This window comes from Corvus brachyrhynchos, unplaced genomic scaffold, assembly GCF_000691975.1.
Source record: "Corvus brachyrhynchos isolate BGI_N302 unplaced genomic scaffold, ASM69197v1 scaffold12, whole genome shotgun sequence".
NCBI lineage: Eukaryota > Metazoa > Chordata > Aves > Passeriformes > Corvidae > Corvus > Corvus brachyrhynchos.
Window position 1 is genome coordinate 668,137 of NW_008237885.1, and position 18,826 is coordinate 686,962.

Genomic DNA, 18,826 nt, shown 5'->3' on the forward strand with positions numbered 1-18,826 from the left:
ACAGGAGCTGTGGCAGCTGCTGGGAGACAGGGAATATGTAAAGGGAGGGAGTGGAGACCAGCCACAAATCCAGAAATACCTGTGCTCAGCACTGCCTTCCCAATGGCACATCAACTTCAAACCTGGCCGCACGTTCTGGTTTTGAGTATTACACACAAAAGTCAAGGGGATGGGGAGGAAACTACTTCAGCAACAGACAACTGTCAAGTTTGCACACACAGATACATTTGCCTAGGAAAATAAAAAAGGCTACAAATATTACACAGTGGCTCATTTCTTCTGAAATGAGCCTTCGCTTTTAAAAAAGCTTATACCAGAATTAAAAGTGTTTATTTAAGGCAACACTGTCTCAAAAATTATTGCCTAATGTTACATGTAGACTGAAGAGACTGCTCCTCCACAGGGCCATGAGTTTCAAAGCAAGGCATGGTGAAAGGGCTGAAGGTACCCCAGCACAAATACCTTACTTGTCTTTAATCTGTCAAGCTCGAGCATCGAGGGCTGGGAAAAGAAAATAAGGGCAGCATAAAATGTGCAACTGCTCAAGTTCTGAATGCTGTGATAAATACTCCATTTTTATTGCCTCTGTTGTAAAAGATATTTGAAATTGCCTGAAACTGTCCAAATCTATACAAAAGACAGAGCTTAAAGAATCAGTAAAAAGGTAATAAAGAGGATTGCCTTTCCTGCTTTAAAGGTGCTGTTTTCTATGGTGTGCTGGTTTCAGCTGGGGTAGAGTTAGTTTCTTCACCATGGCTGCTATGGGGCTGTGTCTTGGATTTGTGCTGGGCACAAGTAGCTGAACACAGGGTTGATAATAAAGAGATGTTTTTGTTACTGCTGAGCTGGGCTTACACAGAGCCAAGGCCTTTTCTGCTTTTCCTACTGCCACGCTGGTGAGGAAGTTGGAGGTGCATGGGAGGTTGGGAGGAGACACAGCCAGGACAGGTGACCCCAACTGACCAAAGGGATATTCCAGACCAGATGACATCATGCTCAGTATGTAAAGTGGAGGGAAGAAGAAGGAGGAGGGAGACATTTGGAGTGATGGCATTTCAACTCCCCATTACACGTGATGGGGCCCTGCTCTCCTGGAGGTGGCTGAACACCTGCCTGCCCATGGGAAGCAGTGAATGAACTCCTTGTTTTGCTGAGCTTGTGTGTGTGGCTTCTGCGTTCCCTATTAAACTGTCCTTATCTCAACCCACGAGTGCTCTTGCTTTTACCCTTCTGATTCTCTCCCTGGTCCTGTTGTTGGGGCAGTGAGCAAGCAGCTGTGTGGGTCTTGGCTGCTGGCTGGGGTTAAACCATGACATTTGGCATTATTATGTTTACATCTGACAGTTTTTAGTGACAGAAAAAGGTTTGTTTGAGGAAAGGCAATTTCACACCTGCCCCTAATAAACAGGTTTTTAAAACATACCTAATGATTTGAAATTGTATCAAATCTTGATCCCAACTCTGTTACTTACCCTTCCTGGGATCACCAGATTGTCCATGCCTATCAAGTCTTTCTTCAGTTCATGCAGCTTCTGGAAATTCTCCATCTTTATCATATTACCATGGAGCTGAGCCACCATTTCAGAAATCTCAGCCAAAGCAGCTAGATGGACAAATCCATAAAGTGCTTATTAAAAATTTACAAGAATGTTCAAAAAGAAATACAGCTTTTGTCGGCAGTACCCAGCTCATGAATCTCCTTGTGCTACTCTTCTGGAGAGCATAAAGCTACTCAGGCAGACTAAAACCCACACAAACTCTGAACATCATCTTACACCGTGGAAGGGGTGGAGTGTTGTGATGAAGAGACAGTCTATTTTCCTAAACCAAAAGTTTGCTCTCTTTTAGCCACAGGAACTTTTTAAGTACAGTAGGGTCAATCCAGAGCACCAGTGAATGAGTTTTCATAAAGGACTTAAATTCCTACAACTCTGATCAATCTAGGGATGCTCTTTATGCTTGAAAAAAAAGCATTTTCCCCCCTGCTTGCAGCACACTGGGTCAGGTTCCTATTTGAAAACAGCAGGAAATGGCAGTGTCACTTATTGTATCATTTCAGATGGCAAACATCTTGGGGTCTGTCCTCAGTCCCATCCTCGAGAACAACCAAACGGCTGCACATCACTGAGCCACCTCACAGCTCTACTCCATTCTCTCCAAAGACACTGCCTGTGCCATCATGTATGGGAGCACCAGCCTTGATACACCTGGATGGGTGGGCAGTCTCTGAATGGGCCAAAGACACAGGCTGACTTCAGTGCCAGAAGAGCAGTTACAGCCATTTGTGTTAAAAAACCACAGCCACATGAACAGTAACAGCGGTTCCATTCTCCTTCTTACATCATTGCTCAGTTCATCCACCTGCTAGTGGGAGACCTATGCTCTCTGCTGGGAATCAATTCACTTTTTTTTTTGCTTCCTGTAGACTATGACCTTTAAGAAGAATCTGTAAACACCTTAGTGAGAGACTGATCCCAGAGTGATGGGGTCTCTAAGTCACACTGTCCTTCTCATGTTCTCTTATTTTCACCTGTGAATCTCATGTTCGTATCCTTTACAAAAGTGGAGCACTTTACAGACTGCTACTCTCTCTGGGGAGAGGAGAATGGACACATCATCCTCATCCTCTAGCCTTGGCTGAAAAAAATGCAGGCATTACTTGCTGCCTTGTTTGAGATCATTCAGGCAGCAGCGACATTTGGCCAACACCTGTGTCACACAGCACTCCAGTGTCACAGGTCTCTGTGGCACTTCCTATTGCCACAGGTCAGGTTGGCTCTGCATTCTGGGCACTGCCTGCTGTGGGTCTCATCCCACAGAATCTGAGGGAGCTCAGCTCACACCTTATGCCTGGGAGCAGTCGTGCTGAGCGCTGCTCCCTGCCCAAGCTCTTCCACAGATCTTCACCAATGCTGTCCAGATAACGGAGTTATCCTTAACCACACAAAGCTTACAAGAGGTGTGGAGGACGGGGGCGAGGAGGAAGGAGAGCAAACCATCAGAAAGAAACGGCAGGCAGCGAGTTCAGGCTACAGGAGAGCAATTTCTTCATGTTTGAAAAAAAAAAAACCAACCCCAAACCCAAAACCAACCCATGCTGGCTGCTTTGAGCTCCTGAAACACGGAAATGGTAACAGAGCAAATTGTATGTCTTGAAAAAAAAGACAAATAGCAGTTAGACATAATAACAACAGCCCTACTGGGTCAGACCAAAGGTTCACCTGAGCTAGTATTTTGTGTTATTAGAGGATCTCTAGGGAAAGCTAGGAACAACACAAGCACATATGGTATATTCCCTGTGCTCCCTCCCAACCTCCCAACTGTTTTCAGTTCAAGAGACTTCCTGAACCTGCTCTCACTTCTGTATGTTTAATAACCCCCAGCAGAATTCTGTTCCAAGTACCTGCCCAGACTGTGGCATAATGTGTATAGAAGAGCAACCTTAATTGTACTGTTTATGGTGTTCTGAGGGCTGGATTTTGCAACTCAATCCTCTTTTGATGTAGGCTTAAAAAAAAAAAAATCTTTTTCTCCAGCCGTATGCCTCTAATGGATTTGGATGCCATTCCCCAGCTCCAAGAACTGATGTCTTTTCTCTTACTTACCTCTTGAATCCCTGAAGTCTATGTGGCTTGGAGGGTAGTGCTTGCAAAGCCTCTCCATTATCTGCTTGTAGTGCATAAGCCTGTGTAAAGGTCTGAGGAGGAAGGTATTGAGAGGCAAGTAGCAGACTTTCTGGAGTTCAAAATCTCTGCAAAACGTCTCCAGCTTGCGAGAGTTCTTGATCCCATTCTCCAGCTCCATTAAAATCTCATTGTGCTTTCGCAGGTGAACTGTCAGTTGCTTTTATGCATCAAAGAAAAGAGGAGGCTCTCTCTTAACAATCACTGAGAGACATGACTCAGCCCATACCTAATCCAATAACACATCCAACTAGCACAGCAGTAGGGATTTTGCAAACAAAATCACTGTACAACACAATGGCTCTGATATTCACTTGCCAAGGAGAAAAAAGCATTACTCATTTGAAGCAGACCCCCCCACCCCCTCTGCATTCCCAGGAAAACAAAAGTACATGATTCAACAAAACTAAGTCTCTTATCAGTGAGAAATCCAAAGGCAAGGAGATGACATGAACACAGCTCATGCAAGTAGGTGCAATGGAGACAGCAAAAAAATGTGAATGGGGTTTTCTAAAAGGACAAAGGGATTTAGATGCCCCAGTTCCCTTAGGTGGTTTTGGGGAACTGAGATGCAGGCAAATGGACTTCTAGCTTCTGCTCTCCTCTTATTAACGAGAAGTTGCATCGCCTGGGAAATGGAACAAACACAAAAACAGAGGTGTTGCATGACAGAAATGGGTATGTTACAAGCTCTTCATCCTTGGACTACGTCCTCTTCTCCTTAGTGCTGTTTCTAAATAATCCCACTGCCAGCAAGGGAGCTGCACACCAGCAATGAATGAGGTTTGCATGAAATACGTAACTCCATTTAGGTCTCAGCATCACAGATATTCACAACTCCCCCTTAAAACAATTCCACAGTATTTTTAAAAACAATTTCTACAGGGAATTAATTGTGTTTTGTGAAAAGTGAACTGGTTCTTCAAGATGTACAGAGCTTCTCTGAGCAGCCAACTAAAGTTTTCCAGTATATGGTAGAATACTAAGCAGCAGCAAAATGAAACTGAATGCATAAATTGAATGGACTTGAGAAGACATTCTGGCTTAATGTGAATTTTGTGCTTTTTGACACATTTCCAGTCAACACTCTCTCTCCTGTGATTTGTGACATGTTTACCAGAAACATACCTTCCCTACAGCCAAGCCACTTCCTCCACACACTGCATATTCATTTTACAAGTCTGTAACTCAGAAAAAGACACAGCAGACCCTCTGGGCTTCTACAGAGACTGCCCATTAATTACTTGCTCTTAACTTCTTTCCTATGTTAGTTAAACAAGCAGTGTCAGTTTGCAGATCTTTTAACGTGTCTCATGGTAAATAAATACAGTTTTATCTAACTTTATTGTTTCTTGTGCAGTTCTTTTAGGTTGAACTAGCTTTTGACTCTTTCCTCTACATATCAGCTGATCAGTGGTAGTGGATCTCAAAGCAAAGAGATCTTCCCTCTAATGGGAAAGGGAAAATGGGAAAGATGAAAGCACACTGCCAGGTCTAAGTTACAGTGAGGACTATACACTGCCTTTAGACTAGTGCCCCAGAAGGACCTGCAGACAGCAAAGGACAGACAATTTAATGTTGCAGGATATCAAAAGCAGAGACAGGGTCTGTCAGAAGCTCTCTGGTATTCTAAAAACGGTTTGTGAAGAGATGAATACTTCTTGAGTGCAGGGATGGAGGTAGAAAAATCCCCTCTACATTTCTTCCAATGCATCTGAATTACAGCTTGAGGGGAAAAGCAGTTCCTGGCTAAGTACACTGCAGAGAGAGTAAGGCTGCCTTATTGGTGACAAGGCTGTCTGTGCTGGGGATGGTAAATCGAGATTTCTGTGTTCCCTTTTTCTGATCTGCTGTTTAATCGCCCGTGCGTCACTTCACTTTCCTGCATCTCTCTCTGTCCTTCTGAAAGATAAACCGAGTCCTAGTGAACATCTCAGGAGAGCTGTAATGATTAAATTGCCCTTTCCTCCAGCCAAGGACTCAAGGCTGCTCCATTTACTAACTGCAGAACGTCCAAGTGGCCATCCCCAAGGAAAGATTTATTGGAGTGTTTCAAAATCCCTCAGATCTGCATGCTGAAGGTGAAGTGCCATGTTTTGCCCCACACCGACCTGGATGTGTAGATACATTACAGTAAGGTGAGCTTGCATCCATACTGTATGAGTCCATAGGCTTTTCACAGGCTCCCGTGCCTGCATTCCACACTGTTTTCTCAGTAACACAGAGCATCAAGAATAATGCTCTGGCCAGGCCAAGAACAGTTGCAAAGTCTGCTGAACATTACACCTAGATTTATGGTTAATGTATGTATTTTTACTTCTAGTTTTAAAGGGATCAGAGGCAATTATTCTCATGATTCAAAAACCTTTTACCTAACTTGGCACCGTAGTGCACAAATATAACTTTCCCAAGTCAAATCAATATCCAGTTTATGGTCACTGATCCTGCAACATGTTAACATGAATATTTGCATGAAAAAGGCACATTCAGCATTTGAACGGTCTCTTCAGCCACACAAATTCCAATGCTTTCCCTTCTTATTTGAAGGAAAAAAGAACTGGAAATGAAATATTCCCGAACTTTTGTGTTTGCTGCTTCTGTATTAGGAGAGTGAAGGAAAGGGGCTGGAGAACTTAAAATCAGCTTGCAATTCTGAAATCCCAGGGAAACCCACCCGATGCTTTCTACATCATCAAAGGAAACTTTCATAGCATAAGCCTTGGTTACAACTGGCAAAAACAAGCACAAGAGGCAACACCATATGAAAATGAAAAGCATGCTAATGTTAATCCATGTCAAAGCTTAATAGTTATAGGACCATTCCTACCTTCATACTCTGAATGTTCTTTAGCATAACATCTCCGATTCTTTGGTAATCTCCTTTAATCTGAGCATTAGAGCGGCCTTCCCTGTCAGCAACAGAAATGCCACACACTTCAGTCATGCAATAAAACTGCATAATCACTTGTAAGCACTGAAACTCAATAGCTCATTTCTTTTAAAATCCTGACCCCCATGCTCTTTCACTCAAAAGCGTGTGAGGAATCTTCGTGACAGACATGAAATTCCCAGGTACAGTACACCCTCCACCCAGCCTGCCTTTCACTCCTAACAACAGAGAGGGCAGGCACTTAACAGAAGGATTAGACTTTTAAAGAAAATTGCTAGCATTTTGAACACACCAGAGAAGGCTGGAAATGGTTTGGGGGAAAAGGAGCCATCAAAATCCCATGAGAATATGTGATCTTAGGGCAGAAGATTAATTCTGTTCAGATACAATGACTGAACTCCAGAACAGGACCTGGGGGTTGTTCTTCCTCTGAAAAGCTTTCTGCTTGTGCAAGGGACAGTGGGGTTAAAAAAAAAACCAAAACCAAATCCATCTGGCATCTGGCTTTGACTCATAAGTGTTACATAGTGGCAGGAATTTTCCTTCAGTATGTCACTTACGGTATTACAAATACAAACTGCTGCCTCCCACCCAGCCAGCGGCACTTTGGTGAGTGCAGCACCCAGGAGAAACACAGCTCCTGATAAAAAAGATATTCCTGTATCTAAATCCATGTGTGAGACAGGCAAGGATGCACGCTCTGAGTGAAACCAAACACGTGTTTTTTGAAAAATCGTGACTATAAGAACCTGTCACAGATCTGTTCCAACCAAGCTACGCTTTAAAAAGAAAATCACAGGGAGTGTGTGGGGAGAACCACTGTCCCTCTCCCCTTCCCAATTTTATCTTTCAACAGACAAAGAGACTCCATTGATAAACAAGAGATTACTCCATGTTCATTTGAACAACACCCAATTTCATAGGCTGTATTTAATAATTTTCTATTTTGTTAACTCTCCCAAGCAGCCACATGCCTATTCAGGCAAGGAAAACCAGTTCTCAACAAGATTTCTTAATGTTTTTTTCTGAACCCAAGGGTTACACTGGGGTAGGAAGTTGGGTTGTGTCAGTGGTAACTTTAATTACCATCACTGTTTTGCAAAAACATTACGGAATATAAACACTGCCATAGTCAAATCATGCCCAAGAAATGGTCTGAACTGAAAGTAACAGCATGTATGTATGGACACCACAAGACTACAGTTTTCACATTACCTGAGGATAAAAGTACAATTTCTGTCTCCAGAAAGCCTCTGTCTGTCAAATCCTCTCCACTCCATGCTGCTCCTTAATTCTCCCTTCCCCCATGTCCTACCCATCCAGCAGCTCTCCCCACTGCGATTTCCTCTGACAGGTTGTAAATAAAACCTTCCAGCCACTAAAGCTCTGCTCCAAGTGCTGCATATCAAAGTGCCCCTGAATGAAAACCACAACCATTTGAAGTCCAAGGCAGTAGCACCACACTGGCAGGAAGTAAGGGAAAGCCACCCTCCACCCATGGAGCCAGCATGCAGCATCCCCTCCCAAATGGTTCATGCTGGGCCTCTACACACAAGCTCAGAAATGTCAAAGCCAGATGAAATTGTGCTGCTGCCAGCAATGGCACTGTATCCAGCAATTATCTCTATAAGAATTCCTGCTTTACTTGTTACTCTCTAATTCTCTGGCACTGCCTGGATCCTTTTCCATGTCTCTACATTTGAATTCATCTAATGGACTTCGGCAGTTTTGTGCCTTTCTGACTATGAAATATATAGTTATCTACTTACTGCCAAGATAAATATTAAGTACATCATTACAGACTGCTTTTTCTAGAGGCTGCTTTCCTGATCTGAAGACACAGATTGGCTAGAATACACATTGCAAATTTCTTATCTACTAACTAGCTACTCAGAGGCTGAGCCCAAGCCTGCCAAAGTCACAGTGAGTGCTTCCAACAGCTAATACGTAGTGTGGTTGTTCATGGAAGTCAGGTCCTTATTTCCTAAAAGCTGACCTGCTGGACCCTCTTCAGCACCACCAACACTGACTGCTTGCACAGCATCTCACCACATCAGTCACACACAAAGCATCATGAATAGTCCCCCTTCACTGGCCTCGGCCACAGGCTTTTCGGGCTTTGAAAACTTACTCTGCATCCTGGCAGAGTGACAGAGACAGAGAGAAGGGGCTTCCCCAAAAGCAATAGCCTCTCTCCAGCTGTTGGCTCAATAGCGAAGAGCTGAATGGTACCAGAGCCCTCAGCCCAGGCCAACAGAGATGCCCTGTGCTGCACACAGCTGCATCCTGCTGGAAGAAATAAACCCAGGGTTTTCTTAGAAGAAAATGCAGAAATGCTCCTTGCTCCAGAGGCTCTTCTTGTTTTAGTTATTTATTTCCAGGCAAATCTATCCCTTGCAACAGAGATTATTTTCCCACTGGGGATGATGCACAGGCGTGTAGGCTTTGAAGTGGACAGAGAGCAGGGAAAGCTGAAGCTGGGCATGAGGGAACATGACAGCTTCCTTCCACTCTACCCCAGCTCCATGCTGAGACCGCGGAGCAAACCCTATGCTACACTGCCATCTTCCCCAGCTCCTCAACATGCAAATCCCAAGAAAACAAGAAGAAAGACCAAGAAAAGAGCATCTAAACACACAGAATATAAAACCAAAACTTAAAGATACAACATATCAGATGATGCCTTACTGCTACAACAGCCCAAAGCACAGGAGCAGAAAAGAGAGCTCTCCCTGTGTTGTATGTTTTGAATAACAACACTCAGCTTGCTGAGACGGAAGAAGCTGCTCATTTGTTGTGCATCAATGGTTAAATTGTTCTTCTTACTCCTTGTTTTCACGGGTCACTGTTTGAACATGGTGTCTGCCAGTGACAAGGGACAAAGCTCAGGGCCTAGGGTCTCACAGCTTTTCATCAGGAGCTGATTTATGATGCCCATCTCCCTAGAAGATGTAGGAGCTGTTTTCCCCACACATAATGTGCCCTTACTCCACTGACATTGTGGGGGGAGGTCTAAAGCCACTGAAAATTATGCTGAAAAATTAGGACATTATTGTATAGTAAGGTCATTTCCCATTTTTATCCAAGTAGTCCCTTCCTTTTTACAGCAATGCAAGTGTACAATAGCAAGGGAAGAGGAGACTGAGTTATACCTGGTAAGAAATTCAGACACTACCTTATATGTATTACTCTAAACAGCCATCAGCTTGACTTACAGGGATTACACAAGCAGCCCCGTCAGATTTTCAAATTACATAAAGTTCTTAGTGTATATAATTGAAAAAATAATGGAAAGAAAACTCAAGTCAGCCCATATCCTGAATCAGAAGGAACAGAAATTCGATGGGGATGGTGGAAAGGCAAAAAAGAAGAGAGAGATATCTCAATAGAGATTTTTTTTTTTTTTGAGGTACACAAAAGTCTTTGATTGCAGTCCTTGAATTGCAGCTAAAATAATAATAAATCAATTGCAACAAATTATATTTACAATGTGTGACCTTGTGTTACGTGCTCAGGAACTCCCTCCTGAATACGACAGCTGGTTCTTTGAACATCTAGATGCTTTGAAGTTTTTTATGACTTTATTATTAACTAAAGTTCTAATGTTAAAAAATACCTTAAACATTCCCCATTACAACTGCCTTTTAAATAAGAAAAATGCTTTGTAATTGGAAAAGAAGAGTCAATAAAAGCAAACACCCCCTTCCTTGCTCACACCCTGCTGTTACACAGCACTTCTTACTGCCCTGCCCATTCCAGCCAGCATTGCAGCTGGACTTCCAGCAGTTAAGTGGAGCATGACACACTGCTCAGAGCCTACGAGATGCACTGCTGAAGCCATCTGAGCTTCATCCACAGTCATACCACAGATTGTGCATACATTTAAAGACTTTGAGATGGCTACCCCTGTTGTGGGAGAAACCCCACCTACAGCAAACATGCATCAGTAATGCTTTTAAATGGTAAGGGATCAGAGCAAGTAACACCACTGCATGAAAATGTTACATTTCCACTGTTAATGCAACAGCATTCCACATCTTGCTGTGGAACAGCCTCAGAGCTGATCCTGGGCATATCCTGCTGGGAGAGCCACAGAGATGGGCTCTAGCTCTGACTAATAGATCCTGGATATGCTATTTCTCTCCCACGATTTCCAGTTAATTTGGGCGTAGCACAGCTCCAATCCCCAGAGGTACCCCGAAGTGACTTCAGCAATGAAAACTTTCCTCTCAAAATCAAGTGCCGTGTGCTGGCACCAAGCCCGTCTCCATGTCTTGGTCTCAGGAATCTGCAGTGCATAACTCAGAGGTTTGTACAACATATACCTCATTTCTGTACACAGGACAAAGACACTTTTGAAATCATCCTCTTCATGCTTCCTCACCAGACATGCAGAACTAGCTGAACAGTCAGCACTCTGCTTTTGAGAAGGCAGATAAGGACTGCTGCCTTGTTTATATAAACTGTCTATCAGGCTGTTCTTCCTCAGCGCAAGCATTTATTCTCAAACAAAAAGTGGTTAATAAATCAACATTTGGCTCATCTTCCTACACCTCCCTGAGTGCTTTTTCATTAGAGGTTTTAAATTTTGCTTCCATAAATCCTGATTGCGCCTTCTCCTTTCATATGCTAAGATCTAAGAGCCCTTTTTTTGCAAATTACCAGCCACACATTCCCATCTGGTAACACTGAGCAGCAGCTTTCCTCAGAAAGATCTGGGAGTCAAACTACCAGTTTCCCTGGAAGCAGATGAGTCTGCCTGCACTTCTGGGAAGTATGTCACACTTTTCCTTCCTAGCACATGGATAAGGCCCAAAACACAGACTTGTACTACCTGATGAGGGCCTTCTTTGGGCAGAAACAGCTATCCTGGCTTGCCCCAGCATTGCTCTCTATGCTGCTCATTGGTCAGCCAAAGGGGGATACTTACGGTTCTCCATTTCCCACTTTCTGTCAGCATTTAAAGAAACCAGTGTGGAAACTTTTAATACATTTAAAGGGGTGTGGAAAGACGAGGTCAAATTTTTTGGACAGAAAATAGTGCTTGCGGCCCAAATGAATAGCTTATTAAACAGCTGAGGTAAAAGAAGGAGTAGAACCTAACTGACATCTCAGGTTCAACTGCCCAGAAGCTGATGAAGTCTATCACACTCCACCTGCACTGCCCACACCTCTCCCTCCTTGCCATAAAATCTCACCGGCCCTGGGAAACAGGAGCCGGCTTTAAGTCACTGACATATGCCTCCCATATTTTCTCCCAGCAAAAAGGCTTGTAAACTCCTGGCCTTGCACCCAAAGCCTTGCTGAGGAGCAACCTGCATGAGCCCTGGCAGCCAGGACCAGGATCTGGATGCCCAAGTGCCGGATGCACCTCTTCTGGCACTTGCTCATAGAACAGCCTGACCTGTGCTGTTCCCTCTCCCACCTGAGGCAGCTTCCGGCTCTTCTCCTCGTCTCTTTCCTTCCTGTGTGAGAGGGCAAAGCACCATGCCTGCCTGCATCCACCAAAGGTCATCCTTCCTCTCCTCAAACCACACAGCCTCCAGTGGGGTATTTCACCTGTTCCCGGGAACATGGCCAGTCTCCAGAGCTCAGCACAGTTGGGCCAACTGAGGAGACTCATGGGCTGCTTTACTGGGCACTGCAACAGCACAGGCAGGGCTGGAAACACGGCCCAGAGCATGAGATCACTGATCTTAGGATGCTGTGCAAAAAAACCACCAGGAATCTCCTCAGTTTCGTGACCAGAAAGAAACTCTGGCTGAGAAAAATGCACTGAATTCCTATGTTCTGCAGGTGGCTATTGGTGTCAGTATCAATCTATATTGTATTAGAAACTACCACTAGGCCCTGGACACTGAGATGTGCTGCTCTTAGGAAATGCAGCACTAAAGAGAAAAATAGGTGAACTGTGTAAAGAAACAGATCAGACCTGCCAGAATCTATAACCAGGTCAAAAGGATACTGGCCCTTAAGACGTTCTGTAGCAAACAGCCTGCCCCTGACTGCAGATTCAAACACTTCAGAAGTCTTCAAGCAAGCCAGAAATGCTTTTAATAATAGACACAATCTGAGCTTCTCCCAGCCAAATACTAAAAGTCTATAGATGTTTTAACAAATTAAAGGCGTGGAGACATCTAACAATTGTTATGCACAATCCCCCTGAGCCTTGCTCTCCTTACAGCTCTTTTGCATCAGCCTCAGCTTCAATATGATCCAAGGCCTAAGAGAGCAGGGAATGACCTCCTGTTGGATCTTCCAACATGCAGCATGAAGGCTTGAAACAAACCTTAGAGAACTGCACTTATGTCTGTGTAGAGTGAGCAGGCTGAATTGCACTTTAAGTTGATAAAACCCAGCATCCTACTCACTAGGGGAACACAGATGACTCGTTGCAGGAGGCTCTCTCTCTCACACAAGCTCCCAGAGGACATGTGGGTAGCTAGGGGTTTCCAGCAGCTTGATGAAGTCCACAACCCTTTCATTCAAAGGCCCTTTTTTTGTAGGACACATCACCCTCTGACAAATGCAGAGCAAGCTCTTGTCTCAAGACAAGCGTCCCACCTTCCTCCCCCCATCCACCTGCCTGGAAATTTAAGAGCTGACATGGAAGAGTCAGATTTAAATGAGCTGGCTTGAATCCTGCCCACATCTGCCTGCAGCTGCACCAGCACTTCAGCCAGGCCTATGATTTGCTGGGCAGCTGGGAGCAACCTGCCTGGAGGTGGTGAACACAGCCAGAACTCACTGCCTTAAAAACACCTGGGGCCAAAGACAGGGGTACCATTCTGGCAGTGCAGACATTGAGCTAAATGACCTTGACCATGCTGCTGACAGAATTCCCTACCACATTGCCACTAGCTTCTTGTAGATGCTGAGGGGCTGTTTAATTTTGTCACTCACTGTTTAATTAAACACTAATCTCTACAGGATAGAGTTTATTGCTTGCGGCTTATCTCAGCATCTGTGGCATGATATAGAAACATCAACACCTCCAAAATAATACCTGTCAGCAAGTCTGCTTCCCTTCCCAAGGCACATATTCAAATCTTACAGAACTTTAACAACAACCACTGTCTACAATGGGGGTCTTACATTAGGTGCATCCAGGCTGTTGGTTGCAAACTGAATGCAGACCACGGGCAGGAACGTGACTGTTTTTCTGTCAAGTGATTCAGAGCAGCTGACAGAGAATTCCCAGTGGCTTTACACTAACTATGGAAGGACATGCAATAGCTGAGCTGACAAAGTGAGAATGAGATGCCCAGCTGGGACAAAGTTACCTCAGCAGAATATTTTTGAACAAATTTGGATTGCAAAGTAACTTTGCAGCAGATCAGCACTTTAAATCGCAGGGTAAGTGCAGTTTAAATACGATATTAGAAACTTTAAACTGAGGTTTACCACCCTGTGAAACCTTCGGACCCAAGGAGAAGCTGGAAAACAAAAGGTTTATTCAGCTCTAAAAGAAGCTGACTGAAAAGGAGAAACAAAGTAAAACCATGGAAACTCTAAAAGCCTAAATACTTTTTCTTTCTTTTAACATAACTGGCCCTTCCCTCTACTTACTACAATGTCACCTTTCCACAGCAGGCTGGTAGTGCAGCATCATCCAATCTTTGAAAAACATCACACCTGAACAGGAGGTTTGCATCCACGTCTAATGCCACCAGCCACCTCTAATGCCACCAGAAGGATATAGGGGGTATATCTATTTCAACATGTGCCCCAGGAGTCAGCACCCAGTGAGATTAGACTGGTCTGATAGAGAGCAGAACTTTACTAACTGTATAAATTTTCCTTTTCTGCCCACCTTAGCCCCAACTAGTTGGGGATTAACTCCAACTACTGTTAATCTTACACCAAGGTTGAAGAAATCAGTGTTTTGTAACATCTGAAAAAACCTTTTTGGAGTACCTGTAATAAATAGTGCAATGCAATTAACACCAGAACAGCCCAATGAAAAAAAGAGAGATACAGGCAGGGTGGCTGTGCAGAACATACCTTAGGAATAACTATGTTAGTTATATATAAATACATATACAAATTATATATATATTTATATATATACACACATTAAAAATTACATTAGGAGTAATAAGTTGACCAAAGTCCTGGGTGAGGATATCAGCTCTAAGAGGCAGTACCACATTTCCCTCTTCCCAGAAAACACCTGCTAATTCTGCAACTGTGCAGGGGGGGTTTGGACAGCACTAGTCTGCAAAGTGCTGTGCCCTCATTCAATGATCTCACCACATCATAAGAGCTAAACTCACACACTCTGTGTTTTGCTATTGTTTTGATTCATTAGTTAAAGAGGCACCCACCTCGATTAAACTGATTAACACCCATTAGGTCTGCCTGCTCTGCTTTCACGTGATTTTCACTGTCACTTTTCTAACTGAGAAGGAAAAGCTCAGCTCCCAGAACCAAAGTTACAAAAATTGCCTACACAGAGCAAGACAATCTAGTTCAGAGAGGTCTAATCAGAGCAAGCAGAAGGCTTCTGCTTGTCCTGCTGCCTCCACCAAGATTTCAATGGTCAAATGAATTAAGAGTCCTGCCAGGGAAGAATTACTCAATTCATAGCTATTTCATAAAAATGCCATGTTTTACTGTCACTATTATGTTAAGAATAGATAATTTTCAAGCCCAGTGTCCTTTTCCAACACTCTGTCAATTTGTAGAGTGCAAGGTAGACCTTGAGAGTGTCACAGCTGCAATGCTGCAGAATGAGAAGCTGATCTGTGAAATCCTCCCAGCCTGTGCCTATTTTGACAGAAACAGAACCTGGTCCTTCGCCTCTTCCTCTTTATTACTGATAAGCCTTCCTTGCAGCATGTTCTTCAAAAGATCTGCCATGTAGAAACACTGACATTTGGCAAGAGAAAGCTTCATCCAGAATGATGATCTCATTTGCATATGTCTGTAACTGATATATCTGAACAACAGAGTTTGTCGAGTAAACACGAACAAAGCACGATTCAATAAACCCTGTCTGTTAATAACCAACATCTGTGACTTTCACAAATTAAGCACTACAGTAGATCACAAGGAGTTAGCAAAAAGGGAATGCAAAAATGCTAAACTGCATGAAATAATACAGATAAATAACAATCAACAGTCTTACCACAGAACAAGTCTCTGCTCAATTTCCTTGAGAAAACCAGTGTGAAATTTGTGCAACGGTTCAAAGTTGGAGAAAATTAGATTTTTCAGTGTTTCAGGCATGCAATCCTCTTTACTCACTGCACTCTGAAACCACTACAAAGGAAAAAAGAAGCAAAATTATCAGTGGGTAGAATGCAGAATCATTTGCTCTCTTTATGTACGTAACCCAAATACTCCTCACAGCTAAGCCAGCAAGGATCTTATTTAGCTGGCACTAGGAGTACAACCCAGACTATCCCTGAAACTCCTGTGTGCTGAACTGGTGCTCCTATCAGAGATCAGGCCCTGCATAGTTGAAAAAGGAACTCCCTGCCCCTTTCCCATCACTGATCAAATCCTGAAAATTCTTTTCAAACCCAAACTGGTTAGTCTATACAAACTGAATTTGGAAATGCTGGAGGTGCAAGAGAGCTTGCAACACTTGCAAACAATCCAGTAAAATCAAAAAGAAGTATGCTCTGCACTTTCTTTTTGCCGAGTTCCGTCTGAAATGCCTTTGGCAGGAGTTGGTTCAGTAAGCACCCACGCCCATGTTGCTGTGTGCACACAGAGGACATCACTTTGCAAAGTGAACAAGAGGAAGACGCTGCTATCACAAAACAGGCGTGGCAGTGCCAGACACTGCAAAGACTGAAACAGGCTCCTGCTCTGTCTTGCTCCATATTCTCTTTATTTCGCCCTAATAGACTATGGGTCACACAAAACCACAGGACTAGGCAGCCTGCCAAGGTAGCAATGCCTATTATCTTCAACATGGTAACATTGCTCCCTCCTTACTGTCCTGAGGGGTTCCAGCTATCTGTGGTTGACTTCCAGCAGTGGCTAGAAGGCTGTTGGGACCATAGTAGGCTGTTACAACAGTCTTGCTTGACACTACATCAGCTGGAGCTGAGCCAGACCTGGGATGAAGAGAGATCCCTCCCAAGCTTCGGTCTCCCCTGCTTTATCTCAGCACCGAGGAGAGCTAAAGTTGAAGCACATCTACCAAGTCTCAAATGTCATGCACAGCAGTTGTTCCTTTTCCAACTACATCAGCTACTTGTTCACTCTCAGTGGCCTCCTGGGCCAGTCACTTGTGGAGCACAGCTGTATGCTAATCATCGGGCCTGACCCTCTTGGTGATCCAGCAAATTCAAATTTGCCTACCACAAGAATAAAGGACAGGGTAGGAAATGGGGTTTAGCTCTGAAGAGCTAGAACTTTTTGTTTCTGCAGCCACTGGGTGAAATACTAGATGAAAACAGCTATCTGCTGTTGAGACTGCAGCAGTGACTGTAGAACTATCCCACAGAACCTGGCCACTTCTCTCAGCAGGTTGGCTTCCCAGAAAGCAAGGGTGAGTAGCAGTGGGGCCACAGCTACCTTGCTGCCTGTAAAAGCCATGTTATATTGCCTCTGTCTAAGCTGGGCTCTGATTAGCTGCATCTGTCATGTGGGATCCTGGAACAGACAAGAAGCTGAGGAGAAGGTGCGTCCCTGGTTCCCAACTGGTCCCAAAGTTCTCCCCTGAAGCACGTCCTCCTTTCCACAACACTCAACACAGGAGTCGGCAATGCACCTTACTGGGTGATTTAAGAGCTGAGAGATCTGGAGCTGGCCAAAATGCCATGAAGGGGTTTGGATCCCGTGCCATTTCACAGAAAATGGTTATTTAAGACCAGATCTTGCACACATTATTCTTCAAAGTGAAACAAGACTGTTGCTGTGTGCGCAAATATGGCAGCTATTTGCCTTGGTGATTTTAGCAACCACACTGATCAGATGCTACAGATGAATGACTCGTTTAACACACAGTTTCACTCACTGAAAAATTAGAATCATTCAAATAGGTACTCCACAATATTTCATGTTAAATGGAGGGCATTTAATACAGTAGAAAACATTTATATGTGCCCCTAAGGAGCTACTTCAGTTTTAAGAGAAGTCATTGAAAACCCACAGGCATTTTTAGTAATTATAACCACAAAGCATGAGAGCAAGAAAAAATAACTGAAGCGTGTCCCAAGTTCCTCAACCTGATACAGTTTCTTAGTGCATGTTACTAACCACAGAGCAAACCTCTACTCTCTGATTTTTGTGTTATTTCCTCCCTGGAGGAGCACTCCTGTGCACGGCAAAGAATACCTACAGTGCAGAATATAAAAGCAGCATGCAACAGCTAGGATGTTAAATGGAGCAGATGAAATACCACCACTGACTAGAGCTTCACGTGTTTCGTGAGTAACGCTCAAGTAAACATACCGATGTGATGACTTCAAGGTCCTTCAGGTATGTTCTCTCCGTAGTCGCCACTTCTTTAGCCATGAAGTAAGCTTTCTCAGTTGGGAACCTCTGTGAATTGCAAGCACATTAGGTTTTCCTCTGCTTTTATGGAGAAAAAAACCCGTAGATAGTAAATCATGAAGAGAGTTACAAACCAGTGACCCTTGCTTATGGTTATATCGTGACTCATGCTTGAATGTTCCTAAGCCCTGAAGCCCAAAAACAATCCTTCCTTGCAAACACAAGAGAACAAGTACTTTCTATGGGTTTTTGAGAGACTTCTTTTCCTGCCAACATGATTTCTACAGCTTTGGGGTGTTGATGTTCCTTTCAGTCTATTCCTGGAACAGGACATATTGTGAACTTTATGAAGACATCCTTTGCAGGCTAGATGACCACTTGAATCAAATGTCAAATTTGACAAAATGACAAAAATCTGTGTCTGATCATTGTAAATTTTATAATCAGGATGATAATCCACAGGAAAAATACTTTCAAAAAAATTCAAACCTGTAAGATTTTCCCAGGCTGGACAACTGAACAGTGGGAGAGGGGAAGGATTTTAGACTAAGTTACAGATTTAAAATTTCTTAACTCTGAAGAGCCAAAGGAACCCAGCTGATCTTCTGTGTTGCTCAGGAAGCAAAAATTAAGGAAAAAACATCCATAGATCTTCTTCATCTCCTCCCTGAAGACATATGATGCAGTGGAAACATTGTGAATGCCCTGCGAAGGGAGTCTGTGTGGGCATTTCCTAGTCAGAATGCACCCCCATAGGAACCATCATCAGCTGGCATACACAGCAGCCACTGGCTGGGCT

General features: G+C 43.7%; 1 protein-coding gene across 5 annotated transcripts in view; it reads right to left on the reverse strand.

The window, feature by feature from the left end:
- FARP1 (FERM, ARH/RhoGEF and pleckstrin domain protein 1) overlaps positions 1 to 18,826 on the reverse strand; it is a 203,470-nt gene that overhangs the window by 12,293 nt on the left and 172,351 nt on the right. For all 5 annotated transcript variants that reach the window (XM_017732620.1, XM_017732621.1, XM_017732618.1 and 2 more), the window contains 5 exons: positions 17,986 to 18,075; positions 15,704 to 15,837; positions 6,511 to 6,592; positions 3,606 to 3,843; positions 1,473 to 1,603 (listed from right to left, as the gene is read on the reverse strand). In XM_017732620.1, the coding sequence (XP_017588109.1) occupies positions 1,473 to 1,603; positions 3,606 to 3,843; positions 6,511 to 6,592; positions 15,704 to 15,837; positions 17,986 to 18,075 (675 nt within the window). The remainder of the gene's footprint in view (positions 1 to 1,472; positions 1,604 to 3,605; positions 3,844 to 6,510; positions 6,593 to 15,703; positions 15,838 to 17,985; positions 18,076 to 18,826) is intronic.